This window comes from Brachyhypopomus gauderio, chromosome 3, assembly GCF_052324685.1.
Source record: "Brachyhypopomus gauderio isolate BG-103 chromosome 3, BGAUD_0.2, whole genome shotgun sequence".
Lineage (NCBI taxonomy): Eukaryota > Metazoa > Chordata > Actinopteri > Gymnotiformes > Hypopomidae > Brachyhypopomus > Brachyhypopomus gauderio.
Genome location: NC_135213.1, coordinates 6159573 through 6180791, shown reverse-complemented (window position 1 = coordinate 6180791; position 21219 = coordinate 6159573). Strand labels below are relative to the sequence as shown.

Here is a 21219-nt window from a genome sequence, read left to right as displayed (position 1 = left end):
ATGATGCACTCTTGAATACAGGTAGAACAGCGACTCCCGCAGACGAGAGATCTTCTGTCAAACTTTACATCAATAAAATAACCCTCGTGATTTTTTGTGTGACGAAGTCAGTTATAAGACTGCACGCGTTAACCTGAAATCGTTTGCCCATTTACACCGGATCTAAATGGGAAGACTTTTCCAAGAGTCATTTGAATGTTTATGCGCTTTCATTTTAGGGGCGGCGAAAATCTCCACTGGAGAAGCGAAGTTCGGACACTTTTACAAACTTTTAGACCTGCTCTCGCTCAACATCTCTGAAGGGATTGTGGATAGTAGACTTCAATACAGAATACTAAGTAGGCTCCTGAATATTTTTTACATAATCTTAAAAGAATCGGATTTTAACGGATTAAAACCGAATTCGAATTTTCTGAGATTTATTTCTGGGGGAATCCGCGCCTATCAATTAATCGCTCGGTTCACAGGAGCAAATCAGTTTAGTTTTTTCTGGTAAGACAACCATCTTTTAGGTGCTTTTGATATGTCCAATGTCAAATTTAGCGTATAATTGAAAAAGGTTTAATAATTTGTTAACAGTTTTGTTTCACTGCAGCTTTCGCTTTGAATATGTTACGTCAAATTGCACTGTAGTTTGCTACACAAAATAGTGGGGTTTGTGTGTGTGTGTGTGTGTGTGTGTGTGTGTGTGTGTGTGCGTGCGTGCGTGCGTGTTTAATCCCGAAAGATAATTGTAAAACCAAATGGATCATGAAGACAGATGATCAAACTGTAGTTGATTTCTGTTATTTTTTGTCGTTGTGATTATGTAAAACGTTACAGAAACAGGCAGATTATCTAAATAATCACGTATGGATTATTTGTATAGCCTACTGTAATTAAGATTACCGTGGAGCGCAGCTTTCCTTCGGGTTGTTTAGTTAAGGTCTCTTTCCCAGTGTGCTGTCTCTAATCTCCTATTTACCATGTTATGAAAGGTTTAGATTAAAAATGCGTTAGAACGTGGGCAACTCAAAGATGTGTGTGCACAAGATCCTCAGAAACCATCTGATGATCTTCAGCATCCTCAGTGGGAGTGTGTATATAGTGTATGTATTGTATATAGTGTATATAGTGTATGTGGTATATATACTGTATATAGTGTATGTAGTGTATATAGTGTATGTAGTGTATGTGGTGTAAATAGTGTATATAGGGTTAGTATATATGTATATAGTGTGCATTGTGTGTTACATTTCATCATGTTTCTCACGGTAGTCATGGTCCTACCAGTGCTTTGTTCAACCATGCAGACGTTTCCCTGTGAGAAACATCTGTTCTTTCTCTCTTTCTATCAGTCCTGTAGGAAGAATAACATTTTCTGTAGGCTAATTGTTTCTGCCAGCTGTTTGTTTTCTTATTCTCGGTCTCCTTCCTCAACATAGCTAGCTCCTTTGGCTACTTCACGAAATCGTGACAGATGGGATCTCCGTCATGTGAACCTGCTCTTTGAGTTTTATGGTCGCCTTCACGCAACACTTTGGGGGAAACAGACACTCCTGCCTCCGCTTATCTGAGGAACGCTCCATGGCAGAGGGCAACGTGTCCCCTCTTGTCTCGACTAGCCTATCAGAGGTGGTCATCTCGGCCTGGTCTCTTGTCTGGGAGTGGAAGGAGACTGGCGATGCCTGGTATAGGGCAGAGGCGTAAAGGTACAGGCAGGTGTCAGGAAGCTGCCTCCCCCTGAGGAAATAAAGGGCTATTGGAATAATGACCCAGTGTTACTGCTCACTGACGTTTCAGGGAAAGCGATGTTCTGATTTGAAGAACATTTGGTGTTGTGGTAGTAAAACCTGGTCTGAGGGTGCAGTGATTCTTGAACTGAGGGTAGTACTGAGGTAATATCTGTAGGACTGAGGTAATATCGGTAGTACTGAGGTAATATTGGTAGTACTGAGGTAATATCGGTAGTACTGAGGTAATATTGGTAGCACTGGTTTCAAATCAAACCTGCGGTGACCCCCTCAGGCTGGTAGAGCCTTCAAATGCCTCTGCAGGTCTACCCAAATGTTGTTGTACATAAAAACCTCAGTATCCGCAGTCCCGGGACATGTCTGGTCAGGACCAGTCTTGTTTGAATGTGTGCGTGCGTGTGGGAGAAGAAGGCTGGGATTGAGAGATTCCTGAAAAGGGACAATGGTGACATCCGGAGACGATAACCTGCAGTGTATAAAAACAAGACCAGAGTTGGGAAACCCCAGCATACCAGTCAGCCCAGTGGCGTCCTGCTGCGTGAGAGTACTTGGATTACTGGGGAGTGGGCGGTGAGTCATGACTTGCCAGGTGAGATGGAATCAGTGCTGGGCGTTGGTAACTGGGGATTAAGATTTAGATTAAGATTCACTTTATTGTCCCACCTTGGAAGGAAATTGGCTTCCACAAGTACTGCATGAGAAAACCATTCTGCATTAATTATTTGAGAGTCAATCAACAACAACAACAATAATAATTAAAACAAGCAATCACAGCAAATATAAACAATCACATCAGTTCTTCATTTGGTAACAAATAAATCAGTGGGGGATTTTAGACGTGCTTGGGTGGCTGTGGTTCGTAGATCAGGTGCTGAACCCTCCTGCTCCAGAAAGGGTGGTGTAGGTGGGGCTGGCAATTAGGTTGAAGCACAACAGGACATCAGTGAAGTTTTGTGGCTCTTCTCTCTGCGGTCGAGGTGATTGCGTGACTGACCAGTTAAGCATTGAATGGATGCGTCTGTTTACAGTCTTGCTATCTGCTGTACATATTACTGTGGCCAATAGTGTGATCCACATATAACAGTGAGTTTTATATTTGCTCTGTGGTACAGATACAGTCTCAAGTCATCGGTTGTATATTCGAACCCAGTAAACGCAATTGTCTGTCCATGAAAGTCTTGACCGTCTGGTCAGTCTGGCACTTTGGAGACGATTCAGGGCCTGCAGTCGTAGCACCAAGATGGGAAACTATTAGAGTTTGTTTGAACATGTGTTTGCTGTTTCTTACAGGTTGGTTGAATGTATGAGTGAATAAACACCTCACTCCCCAAAAGCCCTGGACAGGAACTTCACACCACAGGACTGAAGAGATGAATGAGGTAAGGAGAAAGGAGGGTGTGTGTGAAGGGGAGGTGGACCTTTTCCACAAACAGAGGCAGCTTTTAAAACCTTCTCCTGGGTTACACCTAGAATGCTTTCCTCACTGTGAATCCCTTAACGTAATAGGTCTGTATTCACAGTTCTCATATAATCAAGGATCATAAAGTCTAAATTAATTAGGTTGTTTAAAGTGTGGATTGAAATGCTGGCTTAGTAAGATGGTTTTACATATCTTGATCAACATTTGTTGAAGATGAGGTCCAGTCCTGCAGAGTAGAACTTTCTATGAACAATTCAAAGTCTGTTTGAGAGGCTGTAATGAATACAAGCTGGTACATTTTAGGACTGAATTAGCATTTGTATTTAGAGGTCATATACACACTGCGATGTGGAGTGGGAACTGGTCTTAACCAATCCACTGCATCGACTTCAGAAGCTCACAGCCAGTATTGAAGCCTGCAGTGGAAACCTCTGTTTCCTTCCCAGAATCATGAAGTCATGAGTTAGATGGCAAAGTGCTCACACTCGGCCGGCGGCTAACAGACGGCTGACGGGCGAGTACGTTCTCGCATTTATTGGGTCGACCCATGCTGTCGCAGTCCTGGGCCTGAATGAAGAAAGAGAATCTTTTACACTGACCTGGGGTCAGTCGCTGTCCTGTCTGTGCACAGCACATAAAGGCGGGAGGTGTCTCTGCCTCGCGGCACCTACTGCATGCCAGGCGTGACTGAGTGTTCTGTGCACAAAACCTTGACCAACAAAGATGGCGATTCAGACATAATGAGATCTTAATGCTTATTTCAAATTACAATGGCCGGTACCGCTGTCATTCTATTATGAGCTGATAATTACATTTTTTTATGCACACTCAGTTATCCATATCATGAATATGACTCTAAGGTAAACTATTTATTTAGAATTTAGTTTCAACATTTTGCCAGCACCAGGAATGTTTGGGTGTGTGTGTGGGTGTGTTTATTTGTGTATCTTCATAGCTACATCTTGAGAGAAGAAATTCTGTAGTTTTTGTTTTTTCGTTCCTAGTGAAGAAAATTGTGGGATGGTTTTCTGTTGTGTGTTGTTTGCTGTGTTGACTTAAGACCACCCTTACATTGATTGACATTTTTATGTGATTATTTAGATTGCTTGTGTGCCTGATTTATGTGAAGATAATGTGGTTGAACCTGCTTGGGTTCATCTGTTTGTGTTTTGTTTCATGTTTTCTTTTCTTTTTTTGAGTCCAAGATTTCAGAGCTGGCAAATCATTGCAATAAGGTCATAACATAAATTGCAAAATTGAAGTCAGTAAATGGTTTCATGGATTTCTACACTTTTCATGGCTTCTGAATTTTTCTAAAGGTTAACTAGAATTAGAATTAGAAGGTTAACTAAAATTAGAATGTACCACATGAAAAAAAATACAGCAGAAGTATTCTATGACTTGAATGTTTGTGTTTAAAGTTTACTTTCCTTGACTCATTTATAGAAATCCTCAACGCTACGGCAGTATCGCTTGGCTGGGACAGTAATGAACCCGTTAGCCACGGCTAACTCTGCTGCCATGGCACCCTCCAATCAGGATGTGGCCAAGGACGGAGAGGGCCTGGTGAACATGGATGCCACCTTTCCTCTGTCCTCGTTGGCTGAACTGCTTGATGAAGTTGATGTTTCTGCCCCGAAGGATCCCGTCCCGGACCAGGTCCGGACAGGACAGCTGCCCAATGAAAGCAAGCAGAACCTCCGGAACAAGTTCCAAGGGGCCTTCAAGAAGGGCCTGTCAACCCAGACGGACCTGCGAGATATGTACGAGTCACCCGGTGTCCCTGGCTCCAAGAAGGCGCCGATGGACTCTCTCTTTCACTACGGGTCATTTCGGGAGACCAACAACCAGAAGAGACGCAAGAAGAAACTTCCTCGAGGGTGAGGAGACACCAAACCTGAATAGAATGGTCATTCATCTAAGGGGAAGGGGATGGTATCATGCAGGAAGTGAAATGTATTTAAATATATACACATGTAGGTAAAATCTTTGGGCTTGTGGGAACATTGAGGTGTGTTGTGTTTTCATCAGGGTCTCAGTATGTACACTGGGCACACAGTAACTGCATATTCATGGTGACACGTCATGTATGAAACATGTCATGTATGACACTGATTTCATATTAATGTCAGGAGCTGATCTAGGCTCTCTGATTTGAAGTTTCAATCTGAAATTTAGATGAGTCTGTTTTCTGGTAAAAAGCAAACCATACATGCTCATCATAATACAGTTTCCAAACATTTAGTTGCTGTATACAGTAGATAAGTAAATTCTGCAGGGAGGTGGATCTCTGGGAATGATGTTAGATCTAAACTCTACAGGGAGGTAGATCTCAGGGAGTGGGGTTGGAGCTAAATTCTACAGTGAGGTAGATCTCGGGGAGTGGGGTTGTAGCTAAACTCTACAGGGAGGTAGATCTCGGGGAGTGGGGTTGTAGCTAAACTTTACAGGGAGGTAGATCTCGGGGAGTGAGCTTGTAGCTAAACTCTACAGGGAGGTATAGATCTCGGGGAGTGAGCTTGTAGCTAAACTCTACAGGGAGGTATAGATCTCGGGGAGTGAGCTTGTAGCTAAACTCTACAGGGAGGTAGATCTCGGGGAGTGAGCTTATAGCTAAAGTCTACAGGGAGGTAGATCTCAGGGAGTGGGGTTGTAGCTAAACTCTACAGGGAGGTAGATATCGGGGAGTGAGCTTGTAGCTAAACTCTACAGGGTGGTAGATCTCGGGGAGTGGGCGTCCTGTTTGAACAGCAAGAAGAGAGTAAAATAGTGAATGCACAGGCCTGTTGTTGGTAACTAAGAGTACACTAATACACTCATGCTACAGGAGGGGCTCATACGCAGTTCCCCTCTAGCCATTGAGGTAATGTTTGTGCTGCTCCGTCAGGATGTGTGCGTGTTTTCTTTTACTCTCAGTGTACAGAGGTCTATTGATGGCTCCGATCTGCTCACAACTGCACAACTGCTGTGGTGGAAAACTGGCTTGCTGGTCACTTCAGCTGCTGTTCAAAACTGACAGCAACTACCTCAGAACTGGACCAGTCTGGGGTGGTACTGAGGACTGGCGTGGTACTGTTCCTCTGCTACTCCCTGATATCACCCCATATATATATATTACGTCAGTCCCGAGTTACGATGTTTCATGGTTACAACACATCTCCCATTTACTGTATAATGTATTTCAACTTGAATGGTTTTGCATTGTAAATGTCGTAAAGCAAACTTTTTATTAGTGTTTATTATTCCTGTTTCATTTCATTATTAAACGTATTTTATGCGTTTTTGTGATAATTACTGTGTTAGGATAGGTGCTAGGATAGGATAAGTGCTTACAGTATGTTATTTACATACATTATGTATGTTCAAATGCCAGGTTTTTGTGATTTACAAATATTTTTCCACCTTTAATGTGACCTATTACCTGTACAATTCAATTGAAAAACAAACAAACTTTTAAAGCAGAAAAATATAAAATAAAAAAACTGACAATAACCTGGTTGCATAAATATGGACACTTTTAAACTAATATTTTGTTGCAGCACCTTTGGCTTTTATTACAGCACTCAAAGTCTGTGTCCGTGGGCCTGCGCTTTTTGGGTAGGAGCCTATCAGCATGGCACATCTTGATGTGGCAATATATGCTTACTCTTCTTTGCAAAACCGCTCCAAATCTGATAGATTGCGAGGGCATCTCCTGTGCACAGCCCTCTTCAGATCACCCCACAGATGGGATTCAGGTCTGGACTCTGGCTGGGCCATTCCAAAACCTTAATCTTATTCCAGTGAAGCCATTCTTTTGTTGATTTAGATGTGTGCTTTGGGTCATTGTCGTGCTGAAAGATGAAGTTCCTCTTCATCTTCAACTTTCTAACAGAAGGCCGAAGGTTTTGGGACAACACTGACTGGAATTTGGAACTGTTCATAAATCCGTCCACCCTGACTAAGGCCGTAGGTCCAGCTGAAGCTAATCAGCCCCATAGCATGATGCTGCCACCACCATGCTTCACTGTAGGTATGGTGTTCTTTTGGTGATGAGCAGTGTTGTCTTAGCGCCAAATATACCTTTTGGAATTATGTCCAAAAAGTTCAACCTTGATTTCATCAGACCATGACACATTTTCCCACATGCTTTTGGGAGATTTCAGATGTCTTTTTGCAAAATTAAGCCGGGCTTGGATGTTTTTCTTTGTAAGATAAGGCTTCCGTCTTGCCACCCTACCCCATAGCCCAGATATATGAAGAAGACGGGAGATTGTTGTCACAAATACTGCACAGCCAGTACTTGTCAGATATTCTTGTAGCTCCTTCAGTGGCAGCCTCCCTGACCAGTTTTCTTCTTGTCTTATCATCAATTTTGGATGGACATCCTGTTCTTGGTAATGTCACTGTTGTGCCATGTTTTCTCCTCTTGATGATGACAGTATTCCATGGTTTATGTAATGAATTGGAAATTCTTTTGAAGCCTTTACCTGACTGATATCTTTGAATAATGAGATCCCTCTGATGCTGTGACTGCTCATTGCGGACCATGGCTTGTGCTGGATGATGTGGCTACAAAAATGTCAGGATAAACCTACTAGAAAAGCTGAAGTTTATCAGAGGCACTTTAATTTGTGACAGGTGTGTGCTGACTCCAAATTAACATGCGTGTAATGTTATTGGTTAAATCTGAACACAGCCACACCCCCAGTTCTAAAAGGGTGTGCACACTTATGCAACCACATTATCTCAGTTGTTTATTTTAACTTCACCTCCTTGAAAGATTTATATATTTTTTCAATTGCATTGTACAGGTTATGGGTGACATTAAAGGTGGAAAAAACTGTGAAGATATTTGTCTTGCTGTAATTTTTTTACATCACGAAAACCTGGCATTTGAACAAGGGTGTATAGACTTTTTATATCCATATTGTGATTTTCACACACTAGATGATTATTAGGGGGCCATGGTGCACATGTTCCCAGAGCAGTGGGCAGCCCAGCCCAGCACCCAGGGAGCAATTGGGGTTAGGTGCCTTCCTCAAGGGCTTGCTTGAGGGCTCTTCAGTCATGGCCTTAGGTCAGGGAACCGAATCCTCAACCCAGTAGTTACACACCACCACTTTTGAAATGACACATCACAAAAATAGTAATAGCAATATCATGGCATTATCATATTTTTTTGGATTCTGTAAACCTAACCCAGACTCAAAGATTCTCACATTTAACCCAATGGTTCTAAATTTCTGTGCAGCAACTCATTTGAATGGTTAGATTTCCTGGTCCATCTTCTCGTTTGTCTCCTGGTTCCTTCTCCTGGACTTTGCAGGGCACCGTCCTTATCTGTTCTAGAGCTTCTGAACTACAACTCCTCCCGAAGCTCCATGGTTCTTCCTCCACCCAGACCTCCATTTTCCAAAGGAGGTCCTGGTCCACCTACCGCCACTTTGGCCCTGAGCCCTAAAGCGGCTTCTCCCCTTTTTCAGGAAGACAGAGAATGAAATGTCATTAGACGAGGTCACCCTGGACTCTCCCAAGACTCTGAAGGTGTTCACCCGCACCATGCTGTTCGACGCTGTGGTGCAGGCTGACCCTCAGGCCCTCAGTGGCCTTCTGCAGTACCTGAAGGCCTACAACAAGAGACTGACGGACGAGGAGTTCCGAGGTGAGTTATGGGCACGTGCTGATTGTCCCATGAAGCATCAGATTTGGTAGGTGAAATTGTGAGATTTGGTGTGGTTGGAATGAACACAGAAAGGACTGTGGTCAGTGTAGGTTAATGTCCCTATGTAAACTCTGTAGATACCTCAGAGGGTATGTAGGGGCACAGAGAAGACAAAGTGATCACAAATGCAGTAAAACTCCTGCAGTAATATATGAGGATGAATGGGTGATGACAACTCTGAATGGTTAATCTTCCCACTCTTGATGAGCATGTCTTTAATGTTTTTGTCACATCTATAAGAGATTCGTGGAGGATCCTTAAAAATGGATGTGGACCTCCGAATGTTATCTCGGAGGATCCTGAAGTTTTGATGTCTATTAGCCACTGTTTTATTTGTCAGATCTTGTTGTCTTAACAACAGCTTGTTTATAGATTATTGAATCCAGTAAAACACAAGCAAATGCAACATCTATGACTTCCTCAGGAAAATCACAGTGTTATGTAATTTTATAAACAGTGAACCGGAATGCTTTCTCTCTGACGGTTTCATTATAGACAAAGAAGATAGCACATTTTTGCCATTACAGTGGTTTAACCCTCAAAGGCTTCCGGATACACATAGAACGTGGCAGTCAAAAATCACAGCAAACTGTCTCAGAGTGCAGTCTGGTGTGCTAGAGGAAACACACACACACACACACACACACACACACACACACACACACACACACACACACACACACACACACACACACACACACACAGGATTTAACTCACCATGCCAGTTATGCACCACAGGCCTGCTATGTTCTCTAGGACACAGGTGTGCCTGAAATAAACAAATACCTCTGAGCTCTGTCAGCACTCGGTCAGTTCAGGAGACAGGTCCTGTTCACCAGGACACCCGTGGATCATACCGAACGAGTGTTTGTCCTTCACTCCTCTTGTCCTCCTGTCTAGAGCCGTCCACTGGGAAGACATGTCTGTCCAAGGCCCTGCTGAATCTGCGCGGGGGTAAGAACGACACCATTCCCCGCCTGGTGGACGTTGCCGAACACACAAGCAACCTGCGCGAGTTCATCAACACCCCCTTCCGGGATTTCTACTACCGCGGTAAATGGCCACGCCCCCTACGCCACCCCCCCCCCCCCCACCCCCCCCAAATCTGCACACACCTCACTCGCTATCGGGTGAGAATTCTGAACATACTGTGACAGGTTTAATAGGTTCATGCTGTCATTTCTTACTTAAGTGTGTTTGTATACACACACACGCACACACACACACACACACACACACACACACACACACACACACACACACACACACACACACACTGGACCAGGGCATGGATACACACACACACACAAACACACACACACACACACACACACACACACACACACACACACACACACACACACACACACACACACACTGGGCCAGGGCATGGATACACACACACACACACACACACACACACACACACATACACACACACACTGGACCGGGGCATGGATACACACACACACACAAAAACACACACACACAGATGACCAGGGCACATACACACACACGCGGGGCAGGATGCGAGTAGGTCTGGCTCGGCCGACACACTCTGTTATTTTGGTACTTTGCTCTTTAGGTACTGCATACTAATTTAAGACTCTGGTTTCTGGGTCCTTTCACCTGATTTGCTTTGAATGTTAAACTTTTTTTTTGTAAAAGTTTTTATTCACTCAGTACACATCAGTTGTAAAGGCCATTCAGGGCGGCCCACAGAGAGTGTGAAGTACACTCACACTTTGTGAGGAGCTTTGCCCAAGCAGCCTGGATCTCTCCAGCTGTCCTCGTGGGGTCTGTCTGGTCTCTGAGCTGTCCGAGAACACCGTCCTGGACGCGTACTGTCTATTAGTCCCCACGTCCGCGAGCGGCGGGTGTCATAACGACAGCTGGATGTGGTGCATCCAAAAATAAAAAACAACAAACAAATAAATAACACTCCTACAACAGCCCAAAGGGCCTGTGTGTGGTAAGTCACCCTTGTTTGGTTTTTCATAGGTCATTACTGCCCGATTATTTTAATCCTTTCCAAATGGGTGGAGCTGTTTCTGTCACTCGTCATGTGCATCGTGCTAGGGTGGTTTGGTGGGGAGCGTCATGTTGAGGGAACTGTACCTTCCATCACATGGGTGATGTAGAACATGTTGTATGTGTGTGTGTGTGTGTGTGTGTGTGTGTGTCTGTGTGTGTGTGTGCGTGCGTGCGACTCCTCTGACATGGGAATGAAGGGATGAATTCATGTCACTCTCCACGCACACACACTCAACACACATTTGTTTGCTTAATCACATAAATAGCTTAGAGATGTGACAGTGAACATAATAGGAGAGTCTTACATGATGGGTCTGCACATGTTCAAATCGCTGTGTGTGCGTGTGTGTGTGTGTGTGCACGTGTGTGCGCATGTGTGCGTGTGTGTGTGCAGGTCAGACAGCGCTGCACATTGCCATCGAGAGACGCTGCAAACACTACGCGGAGCTGCTGGTGGAGAAGGGAGCTGACGTTCATGCTCAGGCCCGTGGACACTTCTTCCGCCCGCGGGTGGAGGGAGGCTACTTCTACTTCGGTCGGTCCCTCCGCCCACCTGCCCGCTTCTCCATGACGGAGTTCCCACAGTTCACAGCGTGTGAACGAGTTGATTTCAGTATCATTTAGTAGCATATGGAATGCAGGAACCGGTCCAACATCAGTAGGTCTACTCTTACTCCCAGAAGGTTCGGTACATATGAGTTTCCTAACAACAGTGAGATTGTTTAAGAATTTGGGGCAGGTTCTACCCATATGTCAGCTGTTGTCACACCATTGGTCATGGCCTGTAGTCACACCAAAGCTCACCTGCAGTGGCTCTTGAACTTGTTCCACTTTCATTTCTTCTTAATGATGATTTCAGCAATAAAACCGCCCCGCCGACTCACATGTGTGGAATGCCCATCTGTATCTGCATGTGTGTTTTGAGTGGGTTTAGCCACGCTAATGTGTGATAACAGGAAAAGGCAAACGCTTTGCTGGAAGTCCTGCATAAGCAGTTCACAACCAAGCAAAACCCAACAAACCAACTCCAATGAGTGGACAAATCTCTGTGAGCACATTTTTGAACAGAATAAAGGCTTGTTTGTCTTTCTAATTTTCTTAAGGGGAACTTGTGTTACCTGAACATGAAAAAAAAGTCTGTAGAATATAATATCATTTTATTTCTTTTGAGTTTGGAGATGACAATGTTTGCTTATTCGCAATAGCATGGATAATGTTATGTTATAAAATGTTGTGAAAGGTTATGAAAGGTGATCATTATCATCATCATCAAAGGGTTGATGAAGGACGATGGGCAGTGTTGTACGGTCAGGTGGTTTTGAGGCCCCGCCCTCACTGCGATTTATGGCATGAGCACAGTTAAACCATTCAGAGGCTGGCGGTGGGCAGGGGTGGTTTGTGGAACTGCGTGGAGGACCAGAGTGAGATCATAAACCAAACTGAGCATGACCAGGGAGAGAGAGAGGGGGGGAGAGAGAGAGAGAGAGGGAGAGAGAGAGAGAAAGAGAGAGAGAGAGGTGCGCCTGTGCTGTGTGTTAGAAGCATGGGCTTATTGAACATGAAGTAAAGAGGCAGCTGCTGTTGGGACATTAACCTCATCAAACCCTAATTGGGGTTTCCTGCCTGGTCTGCACTCACTCTTACTGCCCTCTGGTGGTGGCAGGGGGCTACTGCATCTTAGCCAGCCCCCCGAGTCTTGTTGGTGGTTCTTTTGTGAATTCTTTTGTGAATTTTGTCAATTTGTGAGGTGCGTTTTAGTTTAAGACTGCTGGACTAAAGGAAGAGCAAATAAGTGCTCTCTGCTCTTCCTTTAATCCAGCAGTCTTGAACTGAAACGCATCCTCCTCGCGTGAAATGAGCTTCTCTGATCTCTACAGTACTGTGACGTTCCAGAATCTACGTCTGTCCCCTTAGTGTTTGCTTATGTGATTAGTGTCTCTAATACAGCTCGTAAGAATATTGTTTTAAAGACCTTTACTAATTGAATCCCAGAGTGGTGTCACATCACGTTTCAAAGACACAACTAGTAGCAGGCCTCCGGGAATCAGATGCGCTGGAATCAGGCAGATTATAATACAAAGCATCGTTCCCATTTAAACTGTAGGCTTATAGGATCTCCTTTTCCTGCTTAACCAGCTTGGCGATGATCTGCTCCTGTTTCCCTTCCCAGCGAGAGCCTTTAGCTGTGAGATAATGAGAGAAGCTCAATCTCTTCCAAGGACGGGCAGAGAGCTGCAGGTTTTCTCCCGTAGTTTTCAGTGTGGAGTTCGTTCGCAATGGGTGGGTAGTGGTGGAGGTCAGGGGTGGGGGTGGGGTTGATTAGGGTGGGGTTGATTGAGGTGAGGTTGGTTAGGGGTGGGATTGGGGTTGAGGGTTGATTGGGGGGGTTGGTTAGGGGTAGTGTTTGTTGAGGGTGGGCTTGGGGGGGGGTTGGTTAGGGGTGGGGATGGGGGTGTTGTTGGTTCGGGGTGCTTGGGAGCTGCTTAATACCCTGAATATGATTTCCAGCTGCGCTGGGCACGGCTGTGGGTGGATAATCCTCCCCACCCCCTCCAGAACCCGGAGCGAGGGAGGTAATTTGCCACGGAGCTTCTTGGCGACGCGGCTCAGACCTTTGCGCGGGCGACGGGACTAATGTGATTTAGCGATTGCGCTAACCGCTCTCGGGGTGCGTGCGGAATCAATGAGGGATGCACAGCCAGGAGAAGTGACATGAAAGTAATCCATCACCCCGGCAACGGCTCATCTCTCCCTCCCGCGCTCTCTGTGTGCGTCTGGTCTGGTCGTTTTCGAAGGGGCCGATCATAGGAGGAGATTTAATTGTGTGCTTGATAATGTTGGCATTTGGATCAAAGCACGCGTCCCCCTGGAGTCCTTCCCTGATGTAGAGCGACTTTCTGACGGTTGGTTTTCAGTGGTTAACTGGCTTCGCTCTCCGCTGAGCAGGTCGGGCTGACCCGAGTGTCCAGATGTGGTTTTGGAACAGACGGAAGGTTTAATTTACCAGCTATTTCTGAACCTGCTATGAGGTTTCCATTTGTTACCCGTTCCATTCCACTACCAGTGGTGTTCAGGCCAGCTAACACATGTTCAGAAGCAACTATACGGGAGGAAGTATGGATCCAGCTCAGACTGCAGCCATTGACCCACTAACACAGAAGATACATCCACAAACCTAAATGTAAATGCTTCCTTAGTTAAGACACAAGCCATAAACTCTGAACTTTGAAAGATTACCCACTTGACAAGGCTCACCTTTTTTGCTATAGAAATACTCTGTTGCAATTAGAGTGTAGTATAACAACAGAACAAACTACCATTTTCTGGTATCCCCTAATTACAAAGTTCTGCTGCCGTTGTCTTGATTGGCCAGGGGAGCTGCCACTCTCGCTAGCAGCCTGCACCAACCAAGCGGACATGGTGCACTACCTGCTGGGGAACCCCCACAAGAAAGCGGATCTGCGGCGGCAGGACTCGCGGGGCAACACGGTGCTGCACGCGCTGGTGCAGGTGGCCGACGACACGCAGGACAACTCCTGCTTCCTCACCAAGATGTACGACATGCTCCTCATCAAGTGTGCCAAGCTTCACCCAGAGTGCAACCTGGAGCAAGTGCCCAACAACGAGGGCATGACCCCGCTCATGATGGCCGCCAAGCTGGGCAAGATCGGGGTGAGGTGTCCCTCATCGATAACACAGAAGCCCTGTACATGTCTGACATTTTTGTGCGTTGCATCGTGTCTTATGTCAGGGTCCAAACGGTTTTCTCACAGTTTCCCAATAAAGATCTCCCTGCTTTGTGGAAAAAACTCACTAAAAACTGATCTGGAGAAAACAAAGAATTATTGCATTAAATAAAATTGAAGCAGGGATTAAGACACAGGCTTGGGTTGTGCTGAGATGTTTTCATTACTCCTCCTCACAGTTGTTTCAGCACATAATCCAGAGAGAGATTAAGGACCATGCGACGCGCTACCTGTGCCGCAAGTTCAAGGACTGGGCGTATGGGCCGGTGTACTCCTCGCTGTATGACCTGTCGTCCTTGGACACCTGTGGAGATGACATCTCCGTGCTTGAGATCCTCGTCTACAACAGTGGGATAGAGGTATTCATCCGTCAGGAATAGAGGGGCAGATGTACAGAGAGGGGTCAGGGTTCAAGAAGCCTTTGGCACTGCGGGTCTCTAAAGTGCTCTGGGCGTCGTTTTTTTTGGTGTAGCATAAACTGATGGTTATGGGGACGTGTGCTGTTTCATTTGCACGATTTGACCCTCAGAACCATTATGACATGCTGGCCCGTTTTTTATTTGTTTGGTCTGAGCCTCAGAACTGTTATGAAATGCTGGTGTGATGATTTGGCTGAGCAGGTAGGACACAGATGCAGATTTTAGGAGTTTTAATAAAAGAACTAACACAAAAACAACGTACTCATACAAAGAACAGAGGTGACATGAACAGCTAACATGAAAAGAGACAAGGAGCATGAACTACATGAACAAAAATCAGAACTCACGACTTAGAACAAAGACCATACAACTTACAACTTACAATAACCCTAACTACAATAACCCTTAAATACTCTAACTAAACAAGGAACCCAACAAGACACACCTGAGGGGTGGAGAACAAGGCAGGGGTGTGAAAACAGAGACAACTAGGAATTTCAAAATAAAAGACACTCAAACACACAGAGAACAAAACAAAAGACATGACTGACAGGGGGGAGCTGGCTGGTGTTTGATTTGTTTTGTCTGACCCTCAGAACTGTTATGAGATGCTGGCTGGTGTTTGATTTGTTTTGTCTGACCCTCAGAACTGTTATGAGATGCTGGCTGGTGTTTGATTTGTTTTGTCTGACCCTCAGAACTGTTATGAGATGCTGGCTGGTGTTTGATTTGTTTTGTCTGACTCTCAGAACCATTATGAGATGCAGGCTGGTGTTTGATTTGTTTTGTCTGGCCCTCAGAACCATTATGAGATGCTGGCCGGTGTTTGATTTGTTTGGTCTGACCCTCAGAACCGTTATGAGATGCTGGCGGTGGAGCCCATTAATGAGCTGCTGAGGGCAAAGTGGAAAAAGTTTGCAGCGGCAACTTTCTACATCAGCGTCATCTCTTACCTCATCACCATGACGATCTTCACAGTCGTTGCTTACTATCAACCCTCTGACAGCAAGGTAATTACTTCAGGCAGGTGTGAAAATGTGTGTGTGTGTGTGTTTGTGTGTGTGTTTATCATGCACGTATGTGGGGGTATGTGTATGTGTTTGTGTAAGTCCCAAACTGTGTGTGAAAAATTGTGTTAATTTTTAGTGTCCCTCCTCAGCCTCCATATTCCTATGTAACCCCTGGAGACAAAGTGCGGTTGATGGGGGAAATTGTCACCGTCTCCTCCGGAATCTTCTTCTTCTTAACTAATGTGAGTCACGCACATTATTTACAGTTTACCTGTGTGAGATGCTGGTAAATCCACAGGTAAAGCATTCTTGTTTGTACTTCCTTTGCCATTATTAAATAATCTGAAATTAATAAGAAATCCTCTTATTAATTCTCTGACTACACCTTATAAACACTTGTGTGTGAGTCCTAAATATTATACCTCTGACACAATTAAATAATGTACCCTGATGTAATTTTTGACATCTCTCTCTGCCTTTTAGATTAAGGATTTCTTAGTGAAGAAAGGAGAGAAGTGGTTATTTGTTGAGGGCTCATTCAAACTCCTCTTGTAAGTCTCTCTCTCTCTCTCTCCCTCTCTCTCTCCACCTCTCCTTCCCTTACTTTGTTTTCCTGATGCAGAACCTTCTTTTTATAATTGAGCTGTCTAATTAATTCCACAGTCCCTGTTTTGGCAACACCATTCAAATGAAAAAAGTTCCCTGTCACGTTCTGTGTTCCATGTTCACAGCCATCTTCCATGTTCCGTGTTCACAGCTATGTTCTGTGTTCCACGTTCTATGTTCACAGTTATGTTCCGTCTTCACAGCTATGTTCTGTGTTCCACGTTCTATGTTCACAGTTATGTTCCGTGTTCACAGCTATGTTCTGTGTTCCACGTTATATGTTCACAGTTATGTTCCGTGTTCACAGCTATGTTCTGTGTTCCACGTTCTATATTCACAGTTATGTTCCGTGTTCACTGCTATGTTCTGTGTTCCACGTTCCAAGGAAAGAAGTGGTTAAGCAGTAGATGATTTTAGTAGACTCATTTACCTCTGGAATGCACTCTTTTCCTTGGTGATTCCTGCACTTAATGTCTTTGAAAACTAGTATGAACTCTATAGATAAAACCTAAACATCAAACCAGCTTTTGCCAGTGCAGGCTTGTCCACCATTATTTTGCTAATTTGCATCAGATCACAGCACCTTATGGTTGAGCCTTGCTTTTTACATCTACAGTTAATATTTTCCCTTCAAGGGCTCCCATGTTCACTAGATCTGATGGAGCAATTAAAACATCCCTTAAAAATGGTAGCTGGTGTTCCAGAGGGTCACAAAATGGGTGATGAGGGTTGGACCATCCTTGTACTGTATTCAGAAACCTGCCTGGACAGTTTTTGATGTGCGCCCTTAAAACCTGCCCCGAAACCAGTTGCACTCCTTGCATTTGGGACGGTCCATCCTAAAGGCCCAGGCTAGTTATAGACTCTGTTGTCAAGAACGAGCCAGTGTGGCACTTACCAAAACTCAGTAATGCTCAGGGAAATCCTTCCTGTGTTTGCCTTACCAGTCACCCTCCTGCTTCCTGCTGTTTTTTGTTGGTAGCTTCCTGTACTCAGTGTTGGTGCTAATAATGGCGGCACTGTACCTGTTGGGAATAAGTGCGTACTTGAGCGTGATGGTGTTTGCGTTGGTCCTGGGCTGGATGAATACACTCTACTTCACCAGAGGGTTCAAACTCACAGGAACCTACAGCATCATGATCCAGAAGGTACAATATTCAAGAACAATGCAATGATAAAGCGGTAACATGGCGTGCTGTACCATCAGTATGTTTTAAAGAGACTAAATGATTTACTTATCACTGTAGTCCTTGTCTTGTTTGAGATGACACTTCTAAAGTCCTACTTCTGTTGTCTGATTTGTCAAAATGCTATGAAGATAAACAGGCCTCATTGTTGTGATTACAATAGCACCAATTCACACGTGTTATAACATACGTTCGTCTGTGGAGAGCCATGCATGTCATGCAGTAACACGTTTCCTCATTCCTTAATGTGGATTCCTGGCATATGTTGCCATTTACGTGATTTATTGTGGTATGTTGACCTCATTTGCATTTGATGCTAACAATTCAAAATAGAACACTGCACAGCAAGCACCACCTGAACCTGTCTGACGATAATTCCCCCAGTACGAGGCACATGTGAACTTGCTGATCTTTTCACATGTGCAAGTCATGACAAAATTATGAATGTATAACCATGTCGCTAACTGACAAATGTACTTAAAAAAGCAGTTTTTATGCTTTGTTTGGAGTGAACTTGTTTGGAGTGAAATACAATGGCTGATTGAACCAGAGCTCAGTAAGATATGGCCTCATTTACATGTCAATGGTGGACTAATTACCCGCATGACATAATGAGGAGTTGAATGTCCTGTGGCACACTTGGTGTAACTGTGGGGTTTCTGGCTCAATGTGCATTTATTGTTTGTTTTAGATCCTCTTCAAGGAGCTGCTCCGCTTCCTCCTCGTCTACAGTCTCTTCATGGTCGGCTATGCCTCAGGTAACAACAAGAATACACGTTACTCATTCAAGCTCAGTAGAGTGTCTTGGAGTTCATCTGAAGTTTCGGAATCATCGCGCGCAGATGCATTCGTACTGCAAAATTGTAGGGTGGTGAGGAGTTACTGACCGACTGGGCCCCGAGCCTGTAAAGCTAGGAGGAAATTCAGAGAATTGTAGAGTAAACCGTGTGATGTTGACTCCCTGTGAACATTATTGGAGATGCTTCCCAGAACGAATGTGCTCAAGTGAGGTAATCCCGGAGTCTTCTTTCATTTTAGGGTCTAGCAAAAATGGGTTTAGACTGTTTACCTGTCATGTTTTGTTCTGTCCTCCCTCCCTTCTGGCTGTCCTCAGCCCTGGTGTCCCTGCTGCCTGTGTGTCCCACGAACAGCACACAATGCACGGGGTCCTGCTTGAATGATCCCCACTGCCGAGACACATTCAGCTTCAGCATCTACCTGGTGGATCTCTTCACGCTGACCGTGGGCATGGGCTCTGTGGATAACATGATCCGGGGTAGCCAGTATCCAGAGGTGTCCCTCATCCTCTCACTCACTTACATCATCTTCACCTTTGTGCTGCTGCTAAACATGCTGATCGCCCTCATGGGCCAGACCGTGAGCCTGGTCTCCAAGGAGAGCAAGAAGATCTGGAAGGTGCAGGTGAGCACGACATTACCCAGAGGACTGTGATGGTTAAAGGCTGCTTTAATTGAATTGGTCAAAGCCCTTAAGGTGGAATTAGAGAGCAGTAACATTTGGAACCTGCAGGTGGGTCACATGTCAGTGAGGCAGACGATCTTTCATTCGTATTTTTTTATTAGATAATCACTCTACTTTAGCATCACAGTCACACACTAAGTGATACAGGGGAGGTGAGTTCCAGCTCTCAGGTGGGTGTTCAGTTATTAGCCAGATGTCCTGTTGTTGTCAATTAGGTCAGTCTTTCTCTAAGTCAGGTTAATTATACCAAAACGGATCTAGGAACTGCTGGTAAATAGAGGGGGGAATAGGAGGGAGGGGAGAGCCCTTTCTAAAAGCAGAGCCCGTCTGGGTCCTCTGTCCCTCCCCCTGCAGTGGGCCACCACAGTCCTGGACATCGAGCGTTCCTTTCCCACGTGCCTGCGCAGGTCCTTCCGTATCGGCGAGTGGGTGACCGTGGGCAAGAACTGGGATGGCACGCCGGATAAACGCTGGTGCTTCAGGTGCCTCCCTTTCCTACGACATCTACATAAATATGAATATTCGCTGTTTTTTTAGAGGATGAGTTGCATGTGATCTGTTCATCCATTTAATCTTTTAATAATGCGGCTAATCCTAAATGAGTTGCACCAATAGCTGTTGCCATAATAAAGTGGTGTAGTAAACATAAATTCATTCTGATCAAAGATTTGATATGTAGATATGTAGATTCAATATGTAGATTTGATTTGTAGAGGCCATCATAGTAAATTTACTAACATTTCATAATATAACAAAATACATTTCATAATATAACAAAATACATTTGTTATAATACTGTCAGTACTAAACAATCAGTGCTAACTGATACATTTGGACTAATTGAAGTCTACTCAATACATGCATGATTAAAGGTTGATGGTGAAATATCAGCAAAACTTTTCATAATAATTTCTCCTTCTTTACTGGAACAGTATTACAAAACAAAAATGTTTTGGGAAGCTAGACTGTAATATGTACAAAGATTATGCAGCTTATGAAAAATGACTGAACATTTCATTTCACATCACTCGGTATATATACCATTTACTTCAACTAAACAGTGCAAAGAAACATTCAACAGCGAATGACCTGAAAGTTTTCTGGCAGGGTGGATGAAGTGAACTGGTCTCACTGGAACCAGAACCTGGCGATCATTAACGAGGACCCTGGACCCAAAGATCAGAATCTGTCTGATTTTAGACACAGTGTGAGAGGCCTTCGGAGAGGTGGGTCTCACGTGAATTCATCCCGCACACACAATCAGACTGAAGCTACTGAAGTATAGCTTCTGCCAGCATGACATTGCATGTGATTAACACCGCACCGCGTGCCTGACTGGGGTTAGCATGAACCCACCGGCACCATACTGGACTCTGATGTTGTTTGTCTGGGACGTCGTAGCAGACCGCTGGTCCTCGGTTATTCCCCGGGTGGTGGACCTGAACAAAAGATCCAGAGATCACATCGTGGAGATGGAATCCATGAATACCAGGACCCGGCGCCGCTCTGAGGTCTAGGGCCAGACATCTGTGGGGGCGGGGGGTAGCGGTGGGGGGTGGGACCATCCTGCCATCCTGCCCAAAAGAACCACAGTTGCTCCGGGGATGGGGGCGGAGTCATTAAGAGGATCTCATGGCTGCAACTCCAATCCTTCTGTGCCCACTCTGGACAAACGGGGACGGCTGGATCCCCATCGCTGGACCATTTGGACAGGAACGCAGGGACAGGATGATATTCATACCCCCTGCATTACTTGACAAACCCAAACCCAACTCACCCTTCTGCCCAAAGCACTCTTACCCAGTGAAAGATGCACAGCAACACACACACAGGACGCTGAGACATGTTTACTTGCATGCATGTTTTTGTAATGTTTTT

At 44.9% G+C, this 21219-nt stretch overlaps 1 protein-coding gene across 4 annotated transcripts; it reads left to right on the top strand.

Annotated features, from left to right (window-relative positions):
- Window positions 1-47: 47 nt before the first annotated feature.
- Window positions 48-20882, top strand: trpv4 (transient receptor potential cation channel, subfamily V, member 4). Of its 4 annotated transcripts, none has more exons than XM_076999105.1 (17): window positions 48-492; window positions 3024-3112; window positions 4600-5033; window positions 8619-8797; window positions 9758-9910; window positions 11286-11426; window positions 14265-14563; window positions 14817-14996; window positions 15908-16066; window positions 16216-16308; window positions 16550-16617; window positions 17655-17820; window positions 18551-18617; window positions 18974-19281; window positions 19696-19823; window positions 20449-20567; window positions 20746-20867. In XM_076999105.1, the coding sequence occupies exons 2-17, from the start codon at window positions 3104-3106 to the stop codon at window positions 20856-20858; spliced, it is 2616 nt and encodes an 871-aa protein (XP_076855220.1). In that variant the 5' UTR covers window positions 48-492; window positions 3024-3103; the 3' UTR covers window positions 20859-20867. The 4 variants fall into 4 exon arrangements, with proteins under 4 accessions (XP_076855220.1, XP_076855218.1, XP_076855217.1 ...); XM_076999103.1 differs by having other exon boundaries at window positions 49-338; window positions 20743-20882; XM_076999102.1 differs by having other exon boundaries at window positions 49-492; window positions 20743-20882.
- The last annotated feature ends 337 nt before the right edge of the window (window positions 20883-21219 follow it).

Coding starts and splice junctions, on each gene's coding strand:
- trpv4 (XM_076999103.1), top strand. Junction 8,798..9,757: donor GACGGACGAGGAGTTCCGAG/GTGAGTTATGGG, acceptor CCTCCTGTCTAG/AGCCGTCCACTGGGAAGACA. Junction 17,821..18,550: donor ACAGCATCATGATCCAGAAG/GTACAATATTCA, acceptor TGTTTGTTTTAG/ATCCTCTTCAAGGAGCTGCT.